Source organism: Hetaerina americana, unplaced genomic scaffold, assembly GCF_022747635.1.
Source record: "Hetaerina americana unplaced genomic scaffold, ioHetAmer1.1.p SCAF_9, whole genome shotgun sequence".
Taxonomy (NCBI): Eukaryota; Metazoa; Arthropoda; class Insecta; order Odonata; family Calopterygidae; genus Hetaerina; species Hetaerina americana.
In genome coordinates, this window is record NW_027287538.1 from 2459399 (window position 1) to 2480370 (window position 20972).

Below are 20972 nucleotides of genomic sequence, written 5' to 3' on the forward strand. Positions count from 1 at the left end.
TAAGCACTTCCTTCCTCCCTTCATCCCGTCCAACATCCCTATCCTGTTCCTGCCCTTTCCTCGTTCGCCTAACATTCTCCCCTCAATTACAGTCTTCAACATCCCACTGCCGATCAATACGCCTTTCATCTTTATTTCCTGCCTTCCCTTTTTCCAAGATGCAATAAATTTTTTCTTGTCAAATTTTAATCACCATGGTAACCACACCAGAGGATTGAACAGCCTCCATTACAACTGAACATGTTTACAAGGAAAGCTGATTTACTCCGTAAATGAACACATGATCCAACAGTTTTAGTTAAATTTATGTAACCTATTGTTGCTTCATCACCTTGAATTATTAATCGTGCCATCTTTGACATGGAAGATCTTTTGCTCAGATAAAATGAAATTGTACTGGTGACTTTCTCAGAAGTTTCTTCAATAATTTAGGATATTATTTTATTTTTATTGGATCCATCTTTCAGGACCAGAAGATCTTTCTTAACGATTTTTTTCTAAGACTGAAGTCTAGAGCATTTGTCTCTTCTGTGAACGCCATATTCAACAGATTTTTCATTCCAAACCGGGTTCTTCACCGGAAACATTGAGAAATCGGACACCTACTTTATTTTCAACTAGAATAGGCACATTGCACCCATGTTATTTAATGTTAAGGGAGCTACATTGAGAGTGTATTTTACCATCTGATTCCAATGGATTATAGCATTCACCTAATTCAACAGCACATAAATGAACGGGGGTGTTCGACTGTCCCACTTCGGGTGGCCAGATTCAGGAATACAGTTTTTACAATCCATTGCATATAAGGCCTGGGAATGACTTGAGCCATTATTTTGGAGAAAAGTACATCTTGTATTTCATCAAATATAGTGATTCCTGTCACTACATCAAAATGCCTATACTTCCAGAGATTTCAATAAAGGATTTGAAAAATATTTTCCGGTTTGGGAATATTTTTGCTAACACGGAAATACTAAGTTATAATCCTGACACAGTCAGTCCATATTTACCACAAGATTTTAGATTTTTAACGAATTTGTCAAATTTCTCTGTCTACTTAAAATTTCTCAATAGATAGATGCATAAATGTCTTTATTCGGGCGAAATTGAGTTCATTAGGTCCCTTCTTCCTAAGTAGTCGTATTAATACCGCTTTTAATCGATGAAATTATCATTTTTGCACTTCCTTCTAAATTTTGATTAACAATATACAGAATGATATGAATTGATCAATGCACTTCCAATCTGTACGCTAGCCTAACATCCTTTCCATTGCAGCCACTCCATTTTCTTTAAAATTCCAAGACCCTTGTAATCAACACCAGATAAGAATCAAAATTCACTTCGTGGCAGAACCACCTTAAGAATAGGACTGAAGGCTGTCATAAACAAGTTAAAAAATTAAGGTATAGTGGGACACGCTGATGCCAAAAAATCTTTCACTTGCCCTCGTTTTATCAATGAATGTTCCTGATTTTCCAGTTGTTTCAGAAATAATGTCTGATTCTTCTTGCCTCACGAGTTTTTATACATATATACAGCTTACAGCAATCTTTCTACTTAACCCAAAAATCTTCAGCTTAAAAATCCACCTAGCATATCATTGCTACTCATCCAATTTACGACTACAATTGTGATACAAATTTACTCCTCGTTGCAAATGGAATATACGAGCCCAATTGGCTAAACCTACTTTTCAATCTCAGAGCTTTTGGTAAAAATGAGTTGTTTAATTTTTAATACATTAAATCCCCAATCTCCTCTTTCCTCAACATTTCCTTTTAAATATGAAATATTCCTTCGGCTTTATCCTGTCTTTAACACGCAGTATAGAATTCATTTCTTTATATGAATCCATTGTAATACGCTTGAGCTGTATGAAGTAATAAAAAAGGTCTGGTGTAAACAGTAATGTTGGTTGCACGATAAATTGTTCTTAAAATCAGGAACCATGGACAACTCTATAGAGGATGAATATTTCATTCGACCTCTGATACAGTATGGGTATGATTTACTGGCGCTGAGTCCGCGAAGTTCATCCTATTACTTACAATCACTCTCATTGCTTTTCTTCCCGGATTCAGAGGCATAAAGTCCAGGAAAATCCTTTTCAACATCTGGACTTTCGAACTCCATGGGCCTAGATTTAACATGAAAATAACAAATTTTAAGCATGGAGGAATACATTCGGCATTTTCCATACGAATACTAAGAGAGAAATATGCGTTATTTCTACTTTGAAATGGTAAATTTTTGTTGGTTAACACCTCTGCAAAAGATGGATTTATGTGAATAAACGACTGAGCCATCGCCGACAATAAACAGGACATCAAATGAAAAGATTAGTTCGTAACTTACAATTTTAGCTGACGCCTAGAGCAACTGGCAACACTATCTGGTGAAGCAGTATTCCGTTATTGTAAACCACCAGACTTTTTGGTAGACCATACTATTAACCTGACTGAAAAATTCATCGAAGTCAAAACCGTCATCTGTGTTTTGGCGAATCTAACATTCGCTTCTCGCATGTTTTGTGTCTGTACATGTCAGAGGGTCTAGAGTTGAGAATGGCGCTTCGGTATATGTTGATGCATCGCGTGCTTAGCTTTCCCTGCAGGGGGCGCATAAGTATAAAACGATCTATAGGATATTTCTGTAATGATATGTCCAAGGTGTTGGAATGTCATCATATTACGGAATAATATGAAATCACATTGTCATTTTATCACTCTTGCATCGCATTTTTTTTGATGGGTTACAAATGTCCAAGTTGTTTTGAAGAATTTTGGTGTTCTTTATTTTGCGAATTCTAAAATATAATAGATATAAGGATAAGTAACAAAATGAATAATGTGTTTAGAATCATTTGTGTTACCCGTGTTGTGAGAACACCGAGATGAAATATGAAGCTTTAATAAAATTCCAGCTTAGACGGAAGGACATTTAAAGTTAAATGGGGAGAAGAAATAAGCGACAGTACAACTGCCAAAGCTGGTGTCCCACAAGAATCCATATTAGGCCCACTGCTATTTAACATATACACAGCCGACTTCCCAATACATAGAAATGACTGCCGAAGTATAACTACCCTCTACGCTGACGATGCCGCAATCCTAGTAAAAGGGAAAAATATCAACTCAGTCAAAGAAAGAGCACGAGACGCATTGGACGAGATAACATCATGGTACAGAAAATGGAAATTGCAGATACACACAAAAAAAACCGAAGCAATACTCTTCGCCCACCCAAAATCACCTAATATATCTTGCGAATTTATCAGGATTGGACAACAACCTATGGAATGGAGTAAAAGCATCAAATATTTAGGAGTGGACATAGATGACAGACTGAACTTCAAAATACATTCTAAACAGATACGAGATAAGGCGGCCGCTTTAAGGTCGCAATTGGCACCGATTCTCAGACAAAACGCCATCCCTCGAGACATAAAAATACTAATATACTCGACAGTAATAAGACCAGTATTGACCTACGCAGCACCTGCGTGGACGGGACTAGTCAGTAGCTCCCTAATGGATAATTTAAATAGTACAGAAAGGAAGACGCTGAGGCTGGCTTTTGGTCGCCCCCTGGGAAGAAAACGAGATGGTATACCAAAAATCAAACATAGAAAAACTTTCAGAATTCTTAATGACAAAGTGTAACATATACTTTGATAAATTAAAAGAAAACACTAATGGGGCTATGACATACACCAAACAAAATAAAATAGGCCCCTATGACAAAAATAAAAGACCAAATAATGTTACACTCCTAAAAAATACGAAAAAAATAATTAAATAAATAAAAAGAAGGCAATGCGACGACGCTGGTGGTGCTCCAAGAAGATATAGGAACTAAATATTGTGACACAGCATAAGCCCAACTAGGCGACCTCTGAAAAATGAAGTCGCTTGATAAAACGGCAAGGCATGTCGTCGTCGACTTTTAGAAATGTTTTAATTTTGGACCAACTTTGAATGAGTACACATCATTCTCACGGTAGGAGAAATTGTGACTATATCATAGTCAATATGAATATTAACATTTATAAAACGACTTAAATTCATAACTGAGGTAAAAAGGGACAGGTAACATAACTTTGTATTAATGTGCACTGTATAATATGTAAACAAACGATTTATCATTCCTCGCCAAATATTTGTGTGGTGATCGGCATTTACTTTGGAACAGCGCGATGGGCGTTACTATTGGGAACTGTCAACTGTACATCGAGGGCAGCACAAGATCTTTTCCTTTAACTCTTATCACCCCTTGCTTTACGTCTTTATTCAGCCTTCACTTGGTTCCGAATAACAAAACCATAACATATGGCGACCTGTTTCGATTTCAAAGGTGGTTTGTCAAGAGAAAATTATTTTGACTCGGTCGAAAAAGTTAAGATATATTGTTGATAAGACTGTTCTATCAACCGAATCCTCTGCTATTTTTTACTTCGACTTCTATAATTTAATTTGATTGTCTTTAAGATGAACGCAGCTGATTGTTTTCTTTTCGTTTCTGTTGAAGTGTTGTCACCATTATAAACCTTTGGTGTATAATGGTTATGGTCATATGTTGTCGCCCACGTAGTGTATTAAGGATCATTAGGGTTTTTGGGCATAAAGCACTGGTACGTGAGTGACCTTCCTGGTGTTGTGCAATTTGGGTCATAGTTGTAAAAATTTTTATTAACTATCTGCAGAGTAATGAGCCTCCAAACAGAGGCATTAACCCCTTGTACTTCAAAGCTAACGCAAGGTGTCACTGCGTGAAAATGAAGTTGGACTCAACTGAGTTTAAGTCAATATTTACTCCTGAATTGGAAGATTTAGCTAAGATTTTCAGCAAATATGGATATGAAATTCGAATCGCAGGTGGTGCTGTCAGGTGATATTTCACTTTAAGAAATATATGACGCACTATAAAGTGTTTGACTGTATAATACATGGCACTTTATCATCACTTTCAGGGATTTACTCGGTGGAAAAGTACCTAATGATCTTGACTTTGCTACTACAGCCACGCCACAGGAAATGAAAGCCATGTTTGCTGCTGAAAATGTTAGATTAATTAATATGAATGGAGAAAAACATGGCACCATCACCCCAAGGATCAACAATAAAGAAAACTTTGAGGTAAATGCTGTGTGTTCGGAAATAAACTTAATAGGTATTTTTGGTATAGTTATCGGTCAATAAAAAAGCAGAATCGGTTCTTAATAAAAAACGATAGCGTTTTTGCATCATATTCAGAGAATCATGTGGGAGGCTGAAATTTTTTTCGTGTACCTATACGGGCTGTAAAATGGAGTTCTCAGTTCAAATTGTAATGGTACTAATATGCTTTTTATCATTTAAATGATAATTGATCGACGTCAATGGAGAGAGACAACAATAGTTCCAATAACCTAACTTTGCGGCGTCACAGATACAAAAAAATACACTTATGAAACATATGATACAGATTACAAGGATTTATCTGATATAGGTTGCCAAAACAGTAAGGTAGAGATATCTGCCCGGAATTGACAGTAGCACTGCTAGCGAATGCCTGAGGATGTGACATGGGTGTCCCGAGAAGTAGATTCACAATTGTAGATATAACATGACAGCATTCTTCCCAGTATTGATAGATAAGTATTCTAAGTCAATGTAATGTTAGCAAAGAAAATACTACTGCATCAGTATTTTGGTAGTTACAGCAACCGTCTACTGGACGCAGGGATGTTATGTTGAGAACTCCCGGGCAAGGACAGAGTACTGTAAACAGACCTAACTTAAAAAAATAAGCTTCATATATTTGTGATGTTTTCATTCCCAGAATTGTGGATGGATTTTCCATTTCCCTAGCTAAGAATTCCTTTTTCCTCTTTGCCGTCATCCATGATTTTCTCTACAGCCTGCTGATACTTCTTTCTTGTCAATTCATTTGATGCTTCTACATTCCATTACCTAAACCGCCTCCCCTACTGTATCTTGTTGGATCAGATGCTCCACCTCCTTATTAATAAATAATCCTCTGAATCTACATTCACTCCCAGGAAACTTGCAAATTAATTATGCTGTTCCTAAATCTATGCCTGGCCATAATATGAGGTATAATATAAATATAATATGAAATTGTATATCCTATCGACTTTTTCCTCCATATGATTTCTCAGTGGCATGTATACCTGAACAATGACAAAGTTTGTTGGTTCTGCTTTTACTTCTACAAATAGTATTCTTACCGTTGCTTGCTCTATGTTGACTATGCTTCTTACTACCTTTGTATTCAATATTATGGCAACCCCTAGCTGGTGTAAAGATTCCTGTGGACGCAATATCATGTTGGACAGCATTGAAGGGCCAAACATCAGTCATAGAATTTTAAGTTCACCTTCATTTAAATATCGTTAATACGTATGGAATAGATCACTAACTTTCTTTCTCTCTCTCCTAATGCATTCAGAAAACGGGTAACGAGGTCCGTCCCGAAAGAAGTATGACTTATTTTTTCCCAGATGGACGGACGGATGGTTTCTCTGGCTGGGTTCGTGGGAAGGGGGTCTCGGGAAAAGTTGGAGGCCGCTGGCATTCAGCTCCCAACCTTTGTGGAGTTAGGATCGTTTGTTTGCAAAACCTCTGTAACATGGCCTCGTTATGCTCCGTCAAAAATCTGTTATTGGGACAGCGCCATGCCATCGAATTTTGCATGAAACTGGGGAAAACCAGGAGAGAGACTCGAGAGGCTGCCCAAGGCGGATTCTTATGGTGGTAATACCATTGGTAGAAGGGGTGTTTTTTAGTGGCACAATTTTTTGTGCGATGGTGGAGATGTTTAAGATGCTGAACGTTCTGGATGCCCTTTGTGGCAAAATAGTGATGAAAATCTTGCGAGGGTGAAGACTTGGTTGGGCAGGAATCGCAGATTAAGTGTTGGTATAGTTTCCGATGAACTTGGCATACCTGAAAGTGGTGTGCATCAACTTGTGAGCGGACACATGGGCATGAGAAAGGTTGTGTGGGGGCAGAAAGGGCGTGTGGGGGGAGTTAGGTGCTCTCTGACGAACAAGAGGGAACTTGCACATGGATCTTCCGAGAGCTTCTCGACCATCTGAAGAAGAGTGAGGATCCTAATATTTTTAAACAATGTCCCACCAGACTTCTTCCTCTTCCCCGCCTCAAATCCATGTTGAGAGGACGTCACCACCTAGGATCAGTGGAAGCGTCACAACAGGCCAGGAGCTTGGTAGCATTCCAGGCAGTGCTTCCCAGAAGGCATACGGGGTGTGGAAAACCCTTTGGCAGCGCACAAGGGTGTTACTCTGAAGAATTTTCGAGTTGTGAATGTATCATCAATTCTGGCAATAGATATATTTTCTTTAATCGACTCAGTCCTACTACTTTTGGGACAGACCTTGTATGCCTGTCTGATTTGGAACAAGTTCTGTATCTGGTCTCGCTCAATCTCAAATTCCCGGTCCTGCAGCAAAGATCTTTTTCTAGGCAAGCTTTGCACAATTAGGAAGGTAGTTTGTGAGGCAACCCACTGACAATCAAAGCATTCCCTCTAATTTTTCTCACTCTTTACCGCATGGATCACTGCTTTATTTTGCAACATTCCAATATTGTCTTATTGTCAGATCAATAATTTTCACCTAATCTCTGCGAGCATTAGAATCTACTGTGCAATATTTGCCACTGACATATTCTGTAACCCAATGGAGGCAGTAAATGAAACCTCCAGATTACTGCCACTGACCTGAAGTGCATCCTGATAAACTGGAAATGACTGAAACAAGGCTTTAAACTGAAATGGTGACCTCTATCCTTTCCGCCATGATTTACTTTTCTCCTTGCTCAAGGTTAAGAAAAACATCTTTCATCACGTTCTGAATAGTCCTTCCAAGAAATTGCAGATGCCGTGACAGTAACTTTTAACCGAGTCATCCGCTAAATGTGCATTCCAATGCAACAATTTCCGTGTGTAAAAATCATTCACCTCGACTTGGATTGGAACCCGAATCCCTAAATGTCCTGCCGAGTGCTTTAGCCAGTTTAGCTCCTGAGACACCCTCTTAAGGTATTTTGTCACAACATGTGGTTCCTGTTGAGCCCAATTTAAATTTGTTATTTTAATCGATTTTTAATTAAAATAAGGGACAAAAATGATTTACAGCATTAACTCACGGTTGCTCACCATAAGAGTATTTTCATAAAATTTGTTGGTTTTTACGGTTGGCTTTTAAAATGGTAGCAATGTTCAAGATATGCATCTTAGTTTAACTTGACTTTAATGGTCCTCAAAGTTTTTGAAGCATATTTTTTATGATTCAGACTCTAACATGGATCTCATTGTTGATTCAAGTCAAAGTTTTATTATGTAAGTAATATCTAGTGACATTATATTCCGCAGAAATCATGAATTCATGATGAATTACAGTTGCTTTATCTATCATCCTTCACTTTTGGAGATAAAAAGTTTTTGCCTTTGTCCATTTTTGGGTGTACATTTATTGAAAGTATTTAAGTTTAAAATCATCCATAACTCATTCTTTTTAAAATGGAAACTGCATAAAATTCCTGTAAGTTTGTCAGTTTCTTTTGATTAAGTCATTAAGGGAAAAGGCCTTGCACACTTTCTTGCTCGTGTCATTCCCAGCAAAGCGTTTTGATTCGTTACAGGTCACCACTTTGCGGATTGATGAAGTCACGGATGGGAGGCATGCGCAAGTGAAATTCACCACCGACTGGAAATTGGATGCAAACCGAAGGGATTTGACTATCAATTCCATGTTCTTGGGTAATTCTTCTCCTCTCACACGAAGCACCTTTAATCTTTTTCATTGGACTTAATGGTTTCAAATTGCCATGATGCTTTATTCTTAATCCGTAATCCTCTGTAGAATCAAGCTGAATCTCTGGGTGAATGGAGCTCAATTGATGTCTCAGAGGCATTCACGTGATAATGTAAATTATTATTTATTCCAAATTCAGGTGTGTGCATGGTTCCTATGACATGTCCACTGATGAATTTAAACAGTGCGTTTGACTTTAAGATGAATGCTATCTTCAAATGTAGTGTAAAGCTGACGAAATACTTTGTAGATTGCCCAGCATACTTGCATGCCTGGTTTGTTTCAAAAGTATTTGGAAATTTTTCTGAAAAATAGATGTATTTCAGATGTAAAAATGAAATGAAATTATTGACTTTGTAATTCCATACACTTTATTTGAAAACACGACCCAGGTTTTGAAATTGAACATCATCATCAGTTGGTCCTCCAGTATTTTAAATAAAGTGTTTGGAATTACAAATTCAATAATTTCTTTTCAATATGTAATGCAAATTCCATAAAGTTACGCCGGAGATAACAAATGTATTTCAGATAGTTTTAGAATGGCTCAAAATTCTTCAAAGTACATTCCTTGAGCATCGACACTATTACCAGCGGTATTTCCACAACTCCAAGGCACCCTGGTAGGCAGAAGGTCCTTAAGGGTACGCGTGCAAGCTTCTTTTAGGGCACTTACAGGGTCCCATGGTGGTGTCCTTTGAGGGAGGATTTCACTTTTGGGAATAGGAATAGTAGTCTGGTGGTGCCGAGTCGGGACTGTCAAGAAAGTCAGGGTTTTCTTCAACGCATTGCTGAACATCTTTGCAAGCAGACACTCTTGACTTGGCTTCTGAAATGTGGGTTTGGAGAAAAACAGGGAAGGTCAAATGGACCGAAAGGAAAACAAATGATAAAGTGCTAGTTATGGTGAAATGGGAGGAGAGTGGTTTGCTGGGAGAAATCTTATGGAGGCAGGAAAAATGGATGAAGGGTGTATTGACCGGCAAGGGGATGTTGAAGACTGTAATAGAGGTGAGAATGTTAGGCAAAAGAGGAAAGGGCAGGAATAGGATAGGGATGTTGGACGGGGTGAATGGAGGAAGGAAGTATACAGAGATGAAGAGGGGCATGTTGTTCCGTTGGATATCAGGTTGTTTCATTCCGAAAGGCGGGGAAATGTTCAATGGTGCACTCTGTGTCCAACTATAACTAAACTATAGCTAAATTGGTCAACTACCAAAGAATGATTTCTTGTACATATTTATCATATGGTACCACCTAATAAAACAATATATTTTGAATTGCAGGTTTAGATGGAACTGTTTATGATTACTTTCATGGATATGAAGATCTCATGAAGAAGCGGATTACCTTTGTTGGTGATGCAAGAACACGAATACAAGAAGATTACCTAAGAATTTTGAGGTACTTCAGGTGAGGTCTGATATCTTAGATGTGTGTATGTATGTATTATATCATTTGTTATCTTAACGGTCGAAATACATGTAATAGAATCAGTCCGAAAGGTAAAAATGCAGCAGAGTGATGCTTTATGTTAAATACTGTATGTGTGTGGGTCATTTTGTAAGTCCTAAGAAAAAGATTGGGAAGCAATTATTTTGGGTGGATGCTCATAATTTTTTAACATAATCTTCTCTCAGTTTCACTTTTCCCAGTGTTTCTCCAACACTTTTGAGCTGTCCAAAATCTAGTGTTTCAGAAGGTCCCTAAAATAGGCAATTCTTTGTTGGCAATGACCTCCTTGTTCAGTGTGAATTGTTTTCTGCTTTGCAGTTTTTTCAGTTTGGTATTAAAACTTATTGGTCCCGGAATCTGGTGAATACGATGGATGTTTACTGTTCGAACTTTAATTCCATAATTTTTGCCATCGAAATTGTGCCAATGTTTGCACCCATGCATCGTCTCAATGGAAGAGAATTATTTCTTTCCCAAATGAGGACAAACGTCTCTCTTGATTTCTTCACTCGACCGGTGCAATAATGATGAGTAATGCTCTCCATCCAATGTGTTTCCTTTGTGCAAGCAATCGACGTTCTGAGATAATTCTGCGTGCTTCCCAAAAAAACTGTGGTCATCTCCCTGTCATCCAATTTCACTGTCTTAGCCTTCTTTAGAGCCGGATTGTCTTTAGAAACCCTCTGTTTTAACTGTTCCCTTGTCTCTTGAGTGTAGTGGTGTATCCATGTTTTGTCCTCGGTTGTGAACCAAGCCAGAAACTAGTCAGGATTATGACAGAAAAAGCGCCAAACCAGCCCCCAAATCGACTGCTGGATTGCATTCATTCTCCACTGGGAGCAAACTCAGCTCCCATCTCGCAGATATTGATTCCACAACCATTTTTTCAAGCACAGCTCTTTGTGATACGCTTGCCTGGGGCCTCAACTATTTCACGAACTTTGATTGGTCGATCAATCAAAACTATATCGTAGATTTTGTCAATTATTTCAGAGGAAGTCACTTCCACTGGATGTTCTAAAGGATGTTCATCTCTAGTTGGTGTATGACCACGTTTAAACTCATTCACCCAATTGTAAACAATCGAAAACACAGGAGCAGATGTGCCATGAATTTCATCCAACTCTGCTTTGATCTATTTCAGTAGATCTATTTCTCTGCAGCACGAAACTCATTTCTTCCATTTTCCTTTACAAAGTTTGTTGTTTCAATCAACTGTGAAAAGAAAACCACTTGATGGATATAGCTGAAACCTTAACCGCAGTATAGTGAGAGATGAGAGACCATCTCTTGGATTTTTTAAGTAGTATTTTACAACCCATGTTGATTCAATTCAAGAATAAACATATGGTACACTTGTTAATGTATTCGACCCCTCACATAAGCATTCCTTAAAGTTAGGGATGGCATTTTTCCCCCAATGACTTGTGATCCCTTCTTCGGCATAGGCTTTTCCCATAGTTGCGGTCGGCTCTCATCCAAACTTTTCTTAGTGTGGCATCTTCTCACGCCACTCTCTCACCCTCATGTTCTTCAATACACAATCTTCCCACCTTCTCTTGGAACCACCCTTTGAGGGCCAACCTCAGTTCTTCTTTTGGTATGCAATTATGATCCTGCCTGCTGAAGTCTATGAATAATGAATACAAATCTTTCTTTCCTTGCATCCATTATACTTATATTTGGCTTAAAGTGAAATTGATTTTCAGTTACTCTGGTCCCTCTCATTACACTTCTTTCTGTTACCTTCTCCCAGAGTTTTGTCGAATGTGACATTAATTTAGTTTTCCTATAATTGCTGCAATTTTATCTTTTTTTTTTGCCTGAAAATAGAAGTTGCTTTTCCTCCAATTGTTTCGTACTGATCCTTTTCTCACCATCTCCTTAAACAATTGTGTCGCCCATTCCTATCTCTTGTTCTCCCTTGTGGGTCCATAGGTGTCCTATCAAAGTCAATGGCGTTCCTTCTTTTCATCTGCATTATTGCTTCTAAGAGTCCTTTAGCTGAACATTCCCATTAATTATCCATGTATTTGATCCTATTTCAAGAGTAGGTTCTTCAGGGTTTTCATCGTTGATGGGTTCTTCAAAATATTCTTTCCATCTGTTTTTCATGTCATTATCTTTAACTGAAACTCTTTTATCCAGTTTTTGATGCATTTAATGTGGGAAATGCCTCTCGTCCATTGCTCTCAGGTCTTCTCTATTCTTTAGTTCCCTTTTTCTCCACCCTTTGTGTCCAGGTGTTCAAACGGAGCTCTAAATGCTTTACCCTTTTCTTTTCGCTAGCTATTTTGTTTCTTTTTGTGTTCTATGCAGTTAGTTATCATCTTGATTTGCTTGCCCTTTCTTGAAAGCATCCTTTTTCCTTTTTAATGACCCCTCGTAACTCTGGTGGGGATAGGGATGCAGTGCGCTGGCTAACCTACTAACTTCCCATCAAAAGGGCCCGGGTTTGAATCCTGGTGCCAGCAGATATTTGTCAGTGGTATCACGATCCCTAACTACGAGAAGTGCTTTGTGGGGAGCACTTTGAGTGAGCCCACCATCCGTCGGATGGGACGTTAGGGTATATGGTCCCTAGGCACCTTTTGTTAAAAGAGTAAGCTAATACCGACGCTGGGTTTCTCTCTCCACCCTTCCATCTTTCCCATCCATCCCTGATGGCGCAAATGACCTCAGCTGTCACTCGCCTCCCCTACAACTGCTACAACTTGTAATTCCTTTCAACTTGCTGCTGCCTTTTAAAGTGCCCAACCAATTGCATTCATAGTCCCTTGGAAATTTTGAAAGGGAGTAAATTGAAAAGATTCAATAGATTTTTGTAAGTTCCTATGGCTGAGGGAGGCAGGGTAATGGGTTAGGGGCTGACTTCCAAGGATGCTGTGGTTAGTAGGACAAATTATTTCTTTGTTAGTTTAAATATCTTGGCCAGTTATTCAAAGGAAATGATGATGGATTAATCAGAGCAAACCTTTAGTCCTAAGAATGAAAATACGAGTTAAGGTTGATATATTTGGAGAATTGAATATTCTATAAAAGATTCCAATTTCAATTTTTGCTCGTTCCCTCTCACATAGAGTTGGAATATTTTGAGCTCCTAAATACTATTGATAATTTTACCACAGTATTTCACCGACAAAATGGAAAATTATAACCAACTCCCTTTTCTCAATCTTCTTTTAATTGGGAATAATGACAGACGCACCCATGGCGTGTACCGTAAACTTACACACACAGACCACTGCATTCACCGTGATTCCTTGGTTTCCAACAGTGACGAACTCACTTCTTTTCATACACTAGTCTACAGACTAGTTAATGTCCCGCTTAATAAAAGGAATTATTTGAAAGAGTTGAAGAATATTAAATGCATTGCGATACAAAACAGCTTTAATTGGTCTATAATAGATAATATATTGAAAAAAACACAACTTTAAGAGACTCATTGAGGATTCCACCAGCGACCCCCCCTTGCACTCCATTAAACTTCCTGACCGTCCTAATTTGACCCAAGGTCTGAATAAGATATTTGGTACAGTTAATTAAAAAAATTTTTCCCATAACAATAATAAACTTAAACATTTGTTGGGGAACACAAAATACAAGATGGACACAGTAAATAAATCAGGAATTTACCAAATATTATGTTCCTCGTGTGATGTGTCCTCAGTGGGATAAATTCATAGTATCAGTAAGACGAGATTCAAGGCCCGTTTTAAATCTAACTGACCGTATAAACGCAGCATTGCTCAACACTTGCTCAACACAGGACATGAAACCTCTGAAAACAATCATCATTTCATCCATCAAACAACAGATTATTTACTTGATGCCAATGGAAGTCTCTTCATCCACAAAAAAAATGAACGTTATGAATAGCAACAACGGACTGATTCCTTACTCATCACTTTTCTCTATTTTAAAATAAGTATTTTCAAATTCTGTATTGTTTTAATGTTTCCCTCTGAAATCACCTCACTTCCTTCCTCCACCCCCCCCCCCTCCCCTAGGCAACTGCAATGCCTCCCCCCTCACGGTCATTGGTTCCTTTACTTTTACTTTGACCGCCCCCTCAAATTTCCCCTCTTAAATTCACCTCATTTTCCCCCTGTCCTCCCCCATTTAATGTTATTGGTTTCTATAATTTTAGCCTTTGCATCTACTCCCCTCTTTAGTTTACGGTATATATTGAAAGTTTGCCTGCTTCCTGATTCACTGACAACCTTCTGTTGTGTTGTGCCTGACCATTTTCCTTCAGATCGCTGAGTAGGGCCACCATGTGGCTGAAATGGGTGAATCCGACCCACACCCTCGTCTTTCCCCGTTTGCTCTGCTCTCTTCACGTTGCTCTATTCGAGTAATATTTGCCCAGTAGTGAGGCCCTTTTTAAATGTGTGAGTGAGTGTTTTCCTGAGTGCTCGTGAGTCTGTCAGTGCTGTGTTGGTCCCTGGTGTGGAATTTATTTCCGCAAATAGTCACGGATAGGGCGTATGTGTTCATGAATCCTGGTATCCTTAGCGGAGTCCCTTTAACCCTGTGAAGGATCCCATTTGGGTAGAGTGTGTGTGTGTCTATAGTTGGTCGCTGGCCTGGAAGTAACATTCCCACCAACCTCTCCACGGAAGGGTCTTCCGGTTGAGAGGTTGTGGTTGGTCACTGTCCTGGAATTCCTTTTCTTGCAAACCATCATAAAAGGAATTTGTCTTCATTGTGGGATGAGTGGTGAATGCTAACCTACTCCGGCTATAGGAGTTTTCATTTTATTTCCTAAAGGTTTTATGGGCGCATTGCCTCTGGGCCCTGCAATCACGAAGAGGAGATTTTGTCGGCTATTAAAGAAAACTTGGAAGGTTTAAACAGGATTTCTGGTGAAAGAATTTGGTCGGAGTTGAAGAAGATACTGACGGGCAACTATGCTGCTGAAATAATGTGCACAATGCTGGACATTGGAATATCTCCATACATAGGTATTTGCAGTAGTTATACTTTATCATTAACCAGTTCCATCGCAGCAAAATTTATTATATAGACAGACATTAAACAGACATTTTTTGCCACCGAAAATGCTATGTAATGATGTAATGGGGTGAAGGTATCCATGAGGAAAAGAGGAGTGGCATTGTTTCTTTGAAAGCATATCCGTGTTTAATCCCCCTGCTACGCACCCTAATGGTGGCGAGCAGTACAAATTCCGAGGTATGTTCAAAAAGTATCGTGGCTTTGTATTTTCTCAAAAATTATTTCTTCATTTATGAATATCCATTTTTTCCCCTTTCCAAGTAATCCCCATTAGACATTTTACACTTGGTCCAACGTTTTCCCAATCCTCGTAGCACTTCAACAAATCATTTTTTGTCATCTTGTTCAGCTCCTCCTTCGATGCGGCCTTTATCTCGGCAATTGTAGCGTAGCCTACGTTGCTTCGGTCTAAGGTAGCTTCTTCATATGCCACGGTTAACATTCGGAATGCTTCCGCGCACTTAATTTCGTTTTTCACACAAAATTTAATACAGATTCTTCTATCCATTTTGTGGGACGGGCAAAAATCGAAGACAAGCCAAAATATGTCCAAGCGAAACAGCTATCAACAATTAACTGAACATTCAAAGTGCCCGAACTTTTTGGCATAAATGAGAGACATAAGTACCAACCTAATGCCACAAAAAAAATCAAATACGAGGTCTGACCAAAAAGTATTGCGAATCTTGAATATTCCAGGGGGTAATGTATATTCATCGCATATATGAGAGAGGAATTAGTCCGGAAAACTGTAAGAGATCAGTGTTAGTTCTTATTCCAAAAAAGGTATTTGCCAAGTCATGTGTGGACTATAGAACAATATGTGTGAGTTTAATTTTGGCTGCATCTAAAGTGGTCCTCAGGATCATCAACAGAAGGATGAAGAGAAGGGCAAAATGATTATTAAGGGGATGATCAGTTTGGGTTTAGGAAGGGGAGAGGTACGCGTGATGCCATTGCAGTAATGAGGTCACTAATAGAGAGGATACTATCAGGATGCTATTATCTGTTTTGTAGATTTCGAAAAAGCATTTGATAGAGTGAACTGGAAAAAACTACTGAGTATGTTGCAGAAATTAGGAATAGATAGGAGGCTAATCCGCAACCTGTACATGTCTCAGACTGCTCAGGTGTGATTGGGGAATAGGTAGTCCGGATGGGCAGTGTTAGGAAGAGGTGTAAGGCAGGGCTGCCCATTATCACCGTTGCTACTCAATCTGTAATTAGAGGAAATGATCAAAGAGGTATTGGAAGAACTGGAGGTAGGAATGAAAGTCGGAGGGGAATTTGTAATATCAGTTAGGTTTGCTGATGACCAAGCTTTAGTTGGTCAGTGAGCCAAGGGGTTGCAAGCATTGCTGAGTGAATTGGAAATTCAGTGCGACAGGTATGGGATGAGAATCAATATTAATAAAACAAAGGTTATGCAATTTTCTAGAAAGAAAAAGGTTAAGCTAAACATTACAATAGGAGGGCAAAAACTAGAGCAGGTAGAACAGTTTACGTATCTTGAAAGTGTTTTGGACCAACGCGGTCAAAGTAGTAAGGACGGACGCAAGGAGAAGAATTGCGCTAGGCAAAGAGGCTTTCACAAGGAGGAGGGAGTTGATGACAGGGAAGTTGAGTAAGCAAGTTAAGAAAAGACTCGTAAAAACTTTGATATGGAGCGTAGCTACGTACTGCGCGGAAACGTGGTCATTGAAGTAGGAGGATAGACGTAGACTGGAGGCTTTTGAAATGTGGGTGTGGAGAAGAATGGAGAAGGTGAAGTGGACTGAAAGGAAAACAAATGAGGAAGGGTATGGTGGGGGAGGAGAGGGGTTTGTTGGGAGAAATCCTAAGGAGTCAGGAGAAATGGATGCAAAGAATTTTGAAGTGGGATGTTGAAGGATGCAATAGAGGGGAGAATGTTAGGCAAATGAGGAAAGGGCAGGAATAAAATAGGGATGTTGGATGTAAAGAAGGGAGGAAGTATACAGCAATGAAGAGGGGCTTGTAATAGAATAGGTTGTTGTGTTTTGTTAGGAGACACAAAAATGGATGCCCAGGACATCCATCAACAGCACGGTGTGATGAAAATTTGCAAAAAGTGAGACACATTCTCTATTCTGATTGAGCCCCAAATGTCAGGATGTTAGCAGAAGAGAGCAATATTCAGAAAACCACAGTGCATTGCATTCTTACAAAATATTTAGCCAAGAGAATGGTGTTCCAAGACAGTCCCCAAGGTGCTGTTTGATGACTTCTTGCATGGCAATCTTGCCTTGGACCTCTGAGCATGTGACCGGAATTTTTTAAAATAGGTGGTAACTGGCAACGAGACATGGGTCTTTGAGTTCAACCCAAACCCCCTTTGAGTACCATTCATTTTGCACCACTGAATCATGTCAAAGAGGCCGTGAGGAGGTGCCTGAACGAGCGTCCTGCTGATGTCTTCCAGGAAGCATACCACAACTGGCGGAGGCACTGGAATTGGCATGTCAATACTTAAGGGATCTCGTATAACAAATTTTAGCAACTTGAACTTTGGTCTACCATACATTTTTCTCCAGGTTTATTCTACTTGTTTTTGGGAAACTGCATGGTTACTTGTTGGTACGTAGAGCTGAGTAATGACTAAGTTCTATTGACTCAATAAATAAAGTACTCTATAGATTACTACCTTCCCAGAAGAGTGTTAGAAATGTGGGCCGGCAAATGAAGGAAGAAGAAGTTTTATTTTTGATGAGGTGGACATTTCATGCCAGCATAATATCAAAGCCACAAAATTTACAAGGTATGTTCATAAAGTAAGGGCCGTTCGGTCTCAGGGAAAAGTATACTCATATGAAACACATTTTATTGGCACTTTTAGTCAGCTACCAACCTACTTCACTTCTCTACATAATCACCGTTCACTTCTAAGTCCGCTATTGTACCGCTGCACCAGCTTCTTCAACCCCTCAGATCATAGAAGCTCGCCGCCTGAGAGTTGAACAGATTGACATTAACGCCATTCTTGAGTTCCTCTTCGGTTTCGAAACGTTGTCCACCGAGCCACTGTTTCATGTGCAAGAAGAGGAAGTAGTCGCTAGGTTCAAGGACAGGTCTGTACGATGGGTGGTCAAGGAGTTCTCAATGAAAATCTTGAATTTTCTTATTGGCTTTGGCAGCAGTGTTTCGGTACCCACCTTGCACACAATTTGTGGTATCCAAGGCCTTCCTTGACAATATTGTAGACAGTAGTGAGTCCAAGTTGAGGAAATTGTTCAGCCAGGCCATTAATCGTCAATTGACAATAACATCGCAGTTTTTGCACCACTTGCGAAACAATTTCATCGGTCAGAATACTGGGCCTGCCACTTCGCTCTTCGTCATGGACATCTGTTCGTCCATTTTTAAAATCACGGCACCATTGTCCAACCTTTCCTTCGCTCATAACTGTAGGTCCATAAACTAAGCATAACTCCCGATGAATTTCAGCAGCCGACAATCCTTTTGCATACAAGAATCGTATGACAGAACAACGCACTTCACAGTTGGTGGGATCAACGATTGTCACGGACATTGTTGTTTGAATGCACGGACAAGGAAACGACTTTTAAAACAAAACAAATGCTGCTATAGATCCTCAATGAATCAGTAGATGGCACTGCAGGGGTAAAACTGTGTTCGAAAGCGCCAATATTTAAATATAAGCTAACAGTCCATACCTTATAAATGTGCCTCGTAATTGCCTTTACTTCGCTCTGCATAATTAATGTGCTGTCCAATGTCAAAGAGACTAATTGTAATGTGTCATATGTTCTGTGTATGTTTTTATAGGACTCCCCAATGAACCCAACAAGACGGAGTTAATGGAGCTGTGGGGCAGATCAAGAAATTATAAACTGCAAGCTATGACTTTGGTGGCTTCTCTTCTGTTATCAGAAGAAGAGGTAATGGTTTCCATTGCTTAACCTATTTAAGTTGGTCGCTGATTGCCAACCCTCACTTTGTAAAAATTACTGTTCTAATGGTGAATGCAAAACGATCTATAATTCTACAAAAAATCGTTTTAATTTGTTTCATAAGTGTTGTGCTTTATATCGTTTTGGGAAACCACAATTTTTTAAGGAATTCTTACTATTATGCATGATGAGAATGCGTTTATTCCTGTGAGTCAAAGTCATTGAGGAGTTTAAAGTTAATATTAATCAGCTCCCATAAATTATTATTTTATGTAAATGGAAAATGAAAATACAGGATTTAATTTTTCTTTGCAGTTGTACAGATTCCATTCACGTATCAAATTGTCATCCTATGAGCGCGATCTGGGACTCTTCATTGTTAATTATCGTGATCTCAAAGAACAATCAAATCCTCTCAGGTAATTGCATATTTTTTTTCAATGCCATGCTCTTTCCTTTCTTAAAATGTTTATCTTGAATGGATTTTTCAGGCAATACCAAACAATGCTTGTTGTCACCAAGTTCAAGCAGAATGATGTGAGAGAATGGATAAAGGAGCTCCTCAAGTATAAAGGGAATATACCCACCCTGGAAGAATTTGACCAGTGGAAATTGCCCAAATTTCCTATTGGGGGGAATATGCTCATAGAGAAGGGAGCCCCAGGTTTGTGAAGCGGCCCAGGTGACCTTTCACCCTGTGTTAGCACTTATGATAATGGCCTCATTGATCTGATCGATTGTCCAATTTACAGGTGGGAAAAAATTGGGCCCAATCGTCAGCAAACTAAAAGAATATTGGATTGAAAGTGATTTCCAAAGCACCAAAGAAGAATTATTGGAGCAACTTCCACAGGTTATCAATGAACTGGAAATGAATTTGAATACACTTTCAGAGAAAGAGAAGCAATAAATTAATTATTCTGTTAATAGTGTTCAGTTTGTCTTTTATATGCAAGGTATCAGGCCTGTGTGGTAAGAAACATCCTCTTCTGAATGGGCTGCTCTCAGAAGTGAAAAGTATGCTTTGGGTGTTATTGTTGAGTCAGCATTGAGATTGTTAGTAATTTTATGCTTGTGTTCTGTGATAAGGTTTTCTAAATGCTAATTAATCTATCAGAACTGGGCAAGCCACAGCATTGACCTGTCCGTAGTTCAGAACAGTTGAGCATGTCAAGGTATAAGGTAACCAACTGTTAACTCTGATCAGTTGACCATCAACAATATTTATAACTGAAATAGATTTCTACCTCCATTGTCTCGTCAAGTGTCAGATAGCCCAGGTTTAATTTGCACATTCAACCTTACTGCGATTCTTTTGATTGCTGAAGTGTATCCATTTTTAAAATCCGATTGGAATGCAAAGAAACACTGAATTTTATATTTGTGGAAAGAAATACCCACAGTTATTTGAAATGACAATAAATATTCAGACGGTAAATACAAATTTCAACTCAATGCAATGTCAGTCTGAAGAGCAATGATTACCATAATTATTTCTAAGTGAAAGCAATAAATTCCATCTTTTTGAACTTTGCAGTTTGGGCCATTCCAATTGATTGGATCAGGCAGGAATCAGACACAACGGCAGTTACTGCCTCCATCTCAAAGAATTGTTTGCTTTGCTTGTGAAGTGGGCACGCACTTCACACACATCTTTGCCACACATGTCCGCTGACTTCTGGTTCAGGTTTTTGGTGGTTGAGTGCAACATTCATCCTGGG

The 20972-nt window shown here is 39.0% G+C and overlaps 2 protein-coding genes across 2 annotated transcripts in view; one reads left to right on the plus strand and one right to left on the minus strand.

Moving 5' to 3' along the window:
• The window catches only part of Rlip (Ral interacting protein), a 45538-nt gene extending 43036 nt beyond the window's left edge, over positions 1–2502 (minus strand). The window contains exons 1-2 of the mRNA XM_071598014.1: positions 2362–2502; positions 2055–2143 (exon numbers count right to left, since the gene is read on the minus strand). Of these exons, the coding sequence (XP_071454115.1) occupies positions 2055–2139 (85 nt within the window). The 5' untranslated portion in view covers positions 2140–2143; positions 2362–2502. The remainder of the gene's footprint in view (positions 1–2054; positions 2144–2361) is intronic.
• A 1842-nt stretch (positions 2503–4344) lies between these two features.
• On the plus strand, positions 4345–20178 carry LOC139698904 (CCA tRNA nucleotidyltransferase 1, mitochondrial). Its single transcript, XM_071597856.1, has 10 exons — positions 4345–4636; positions 4709–4893; positions 4976–5141; positions 8673–8790; positions 10132–10258; positions 15077–15270; positions 19127–19239; positions 19567–19670; positions 19743–19915; positions 20004–20178. Exons 1-10 carry the CDS (start codon positions 4565–4567, stop codon positions 20159–20161), a joined length of 1410 nt encoding a protein of 469 aa, XP_071453957.1. The 5' UTR covers positions 4345–4564; the 3' UTR covers positions 20162–20178.
• The last annotated feature ends 794 nt before the right edge of the window (positions 20179–20972 follow it).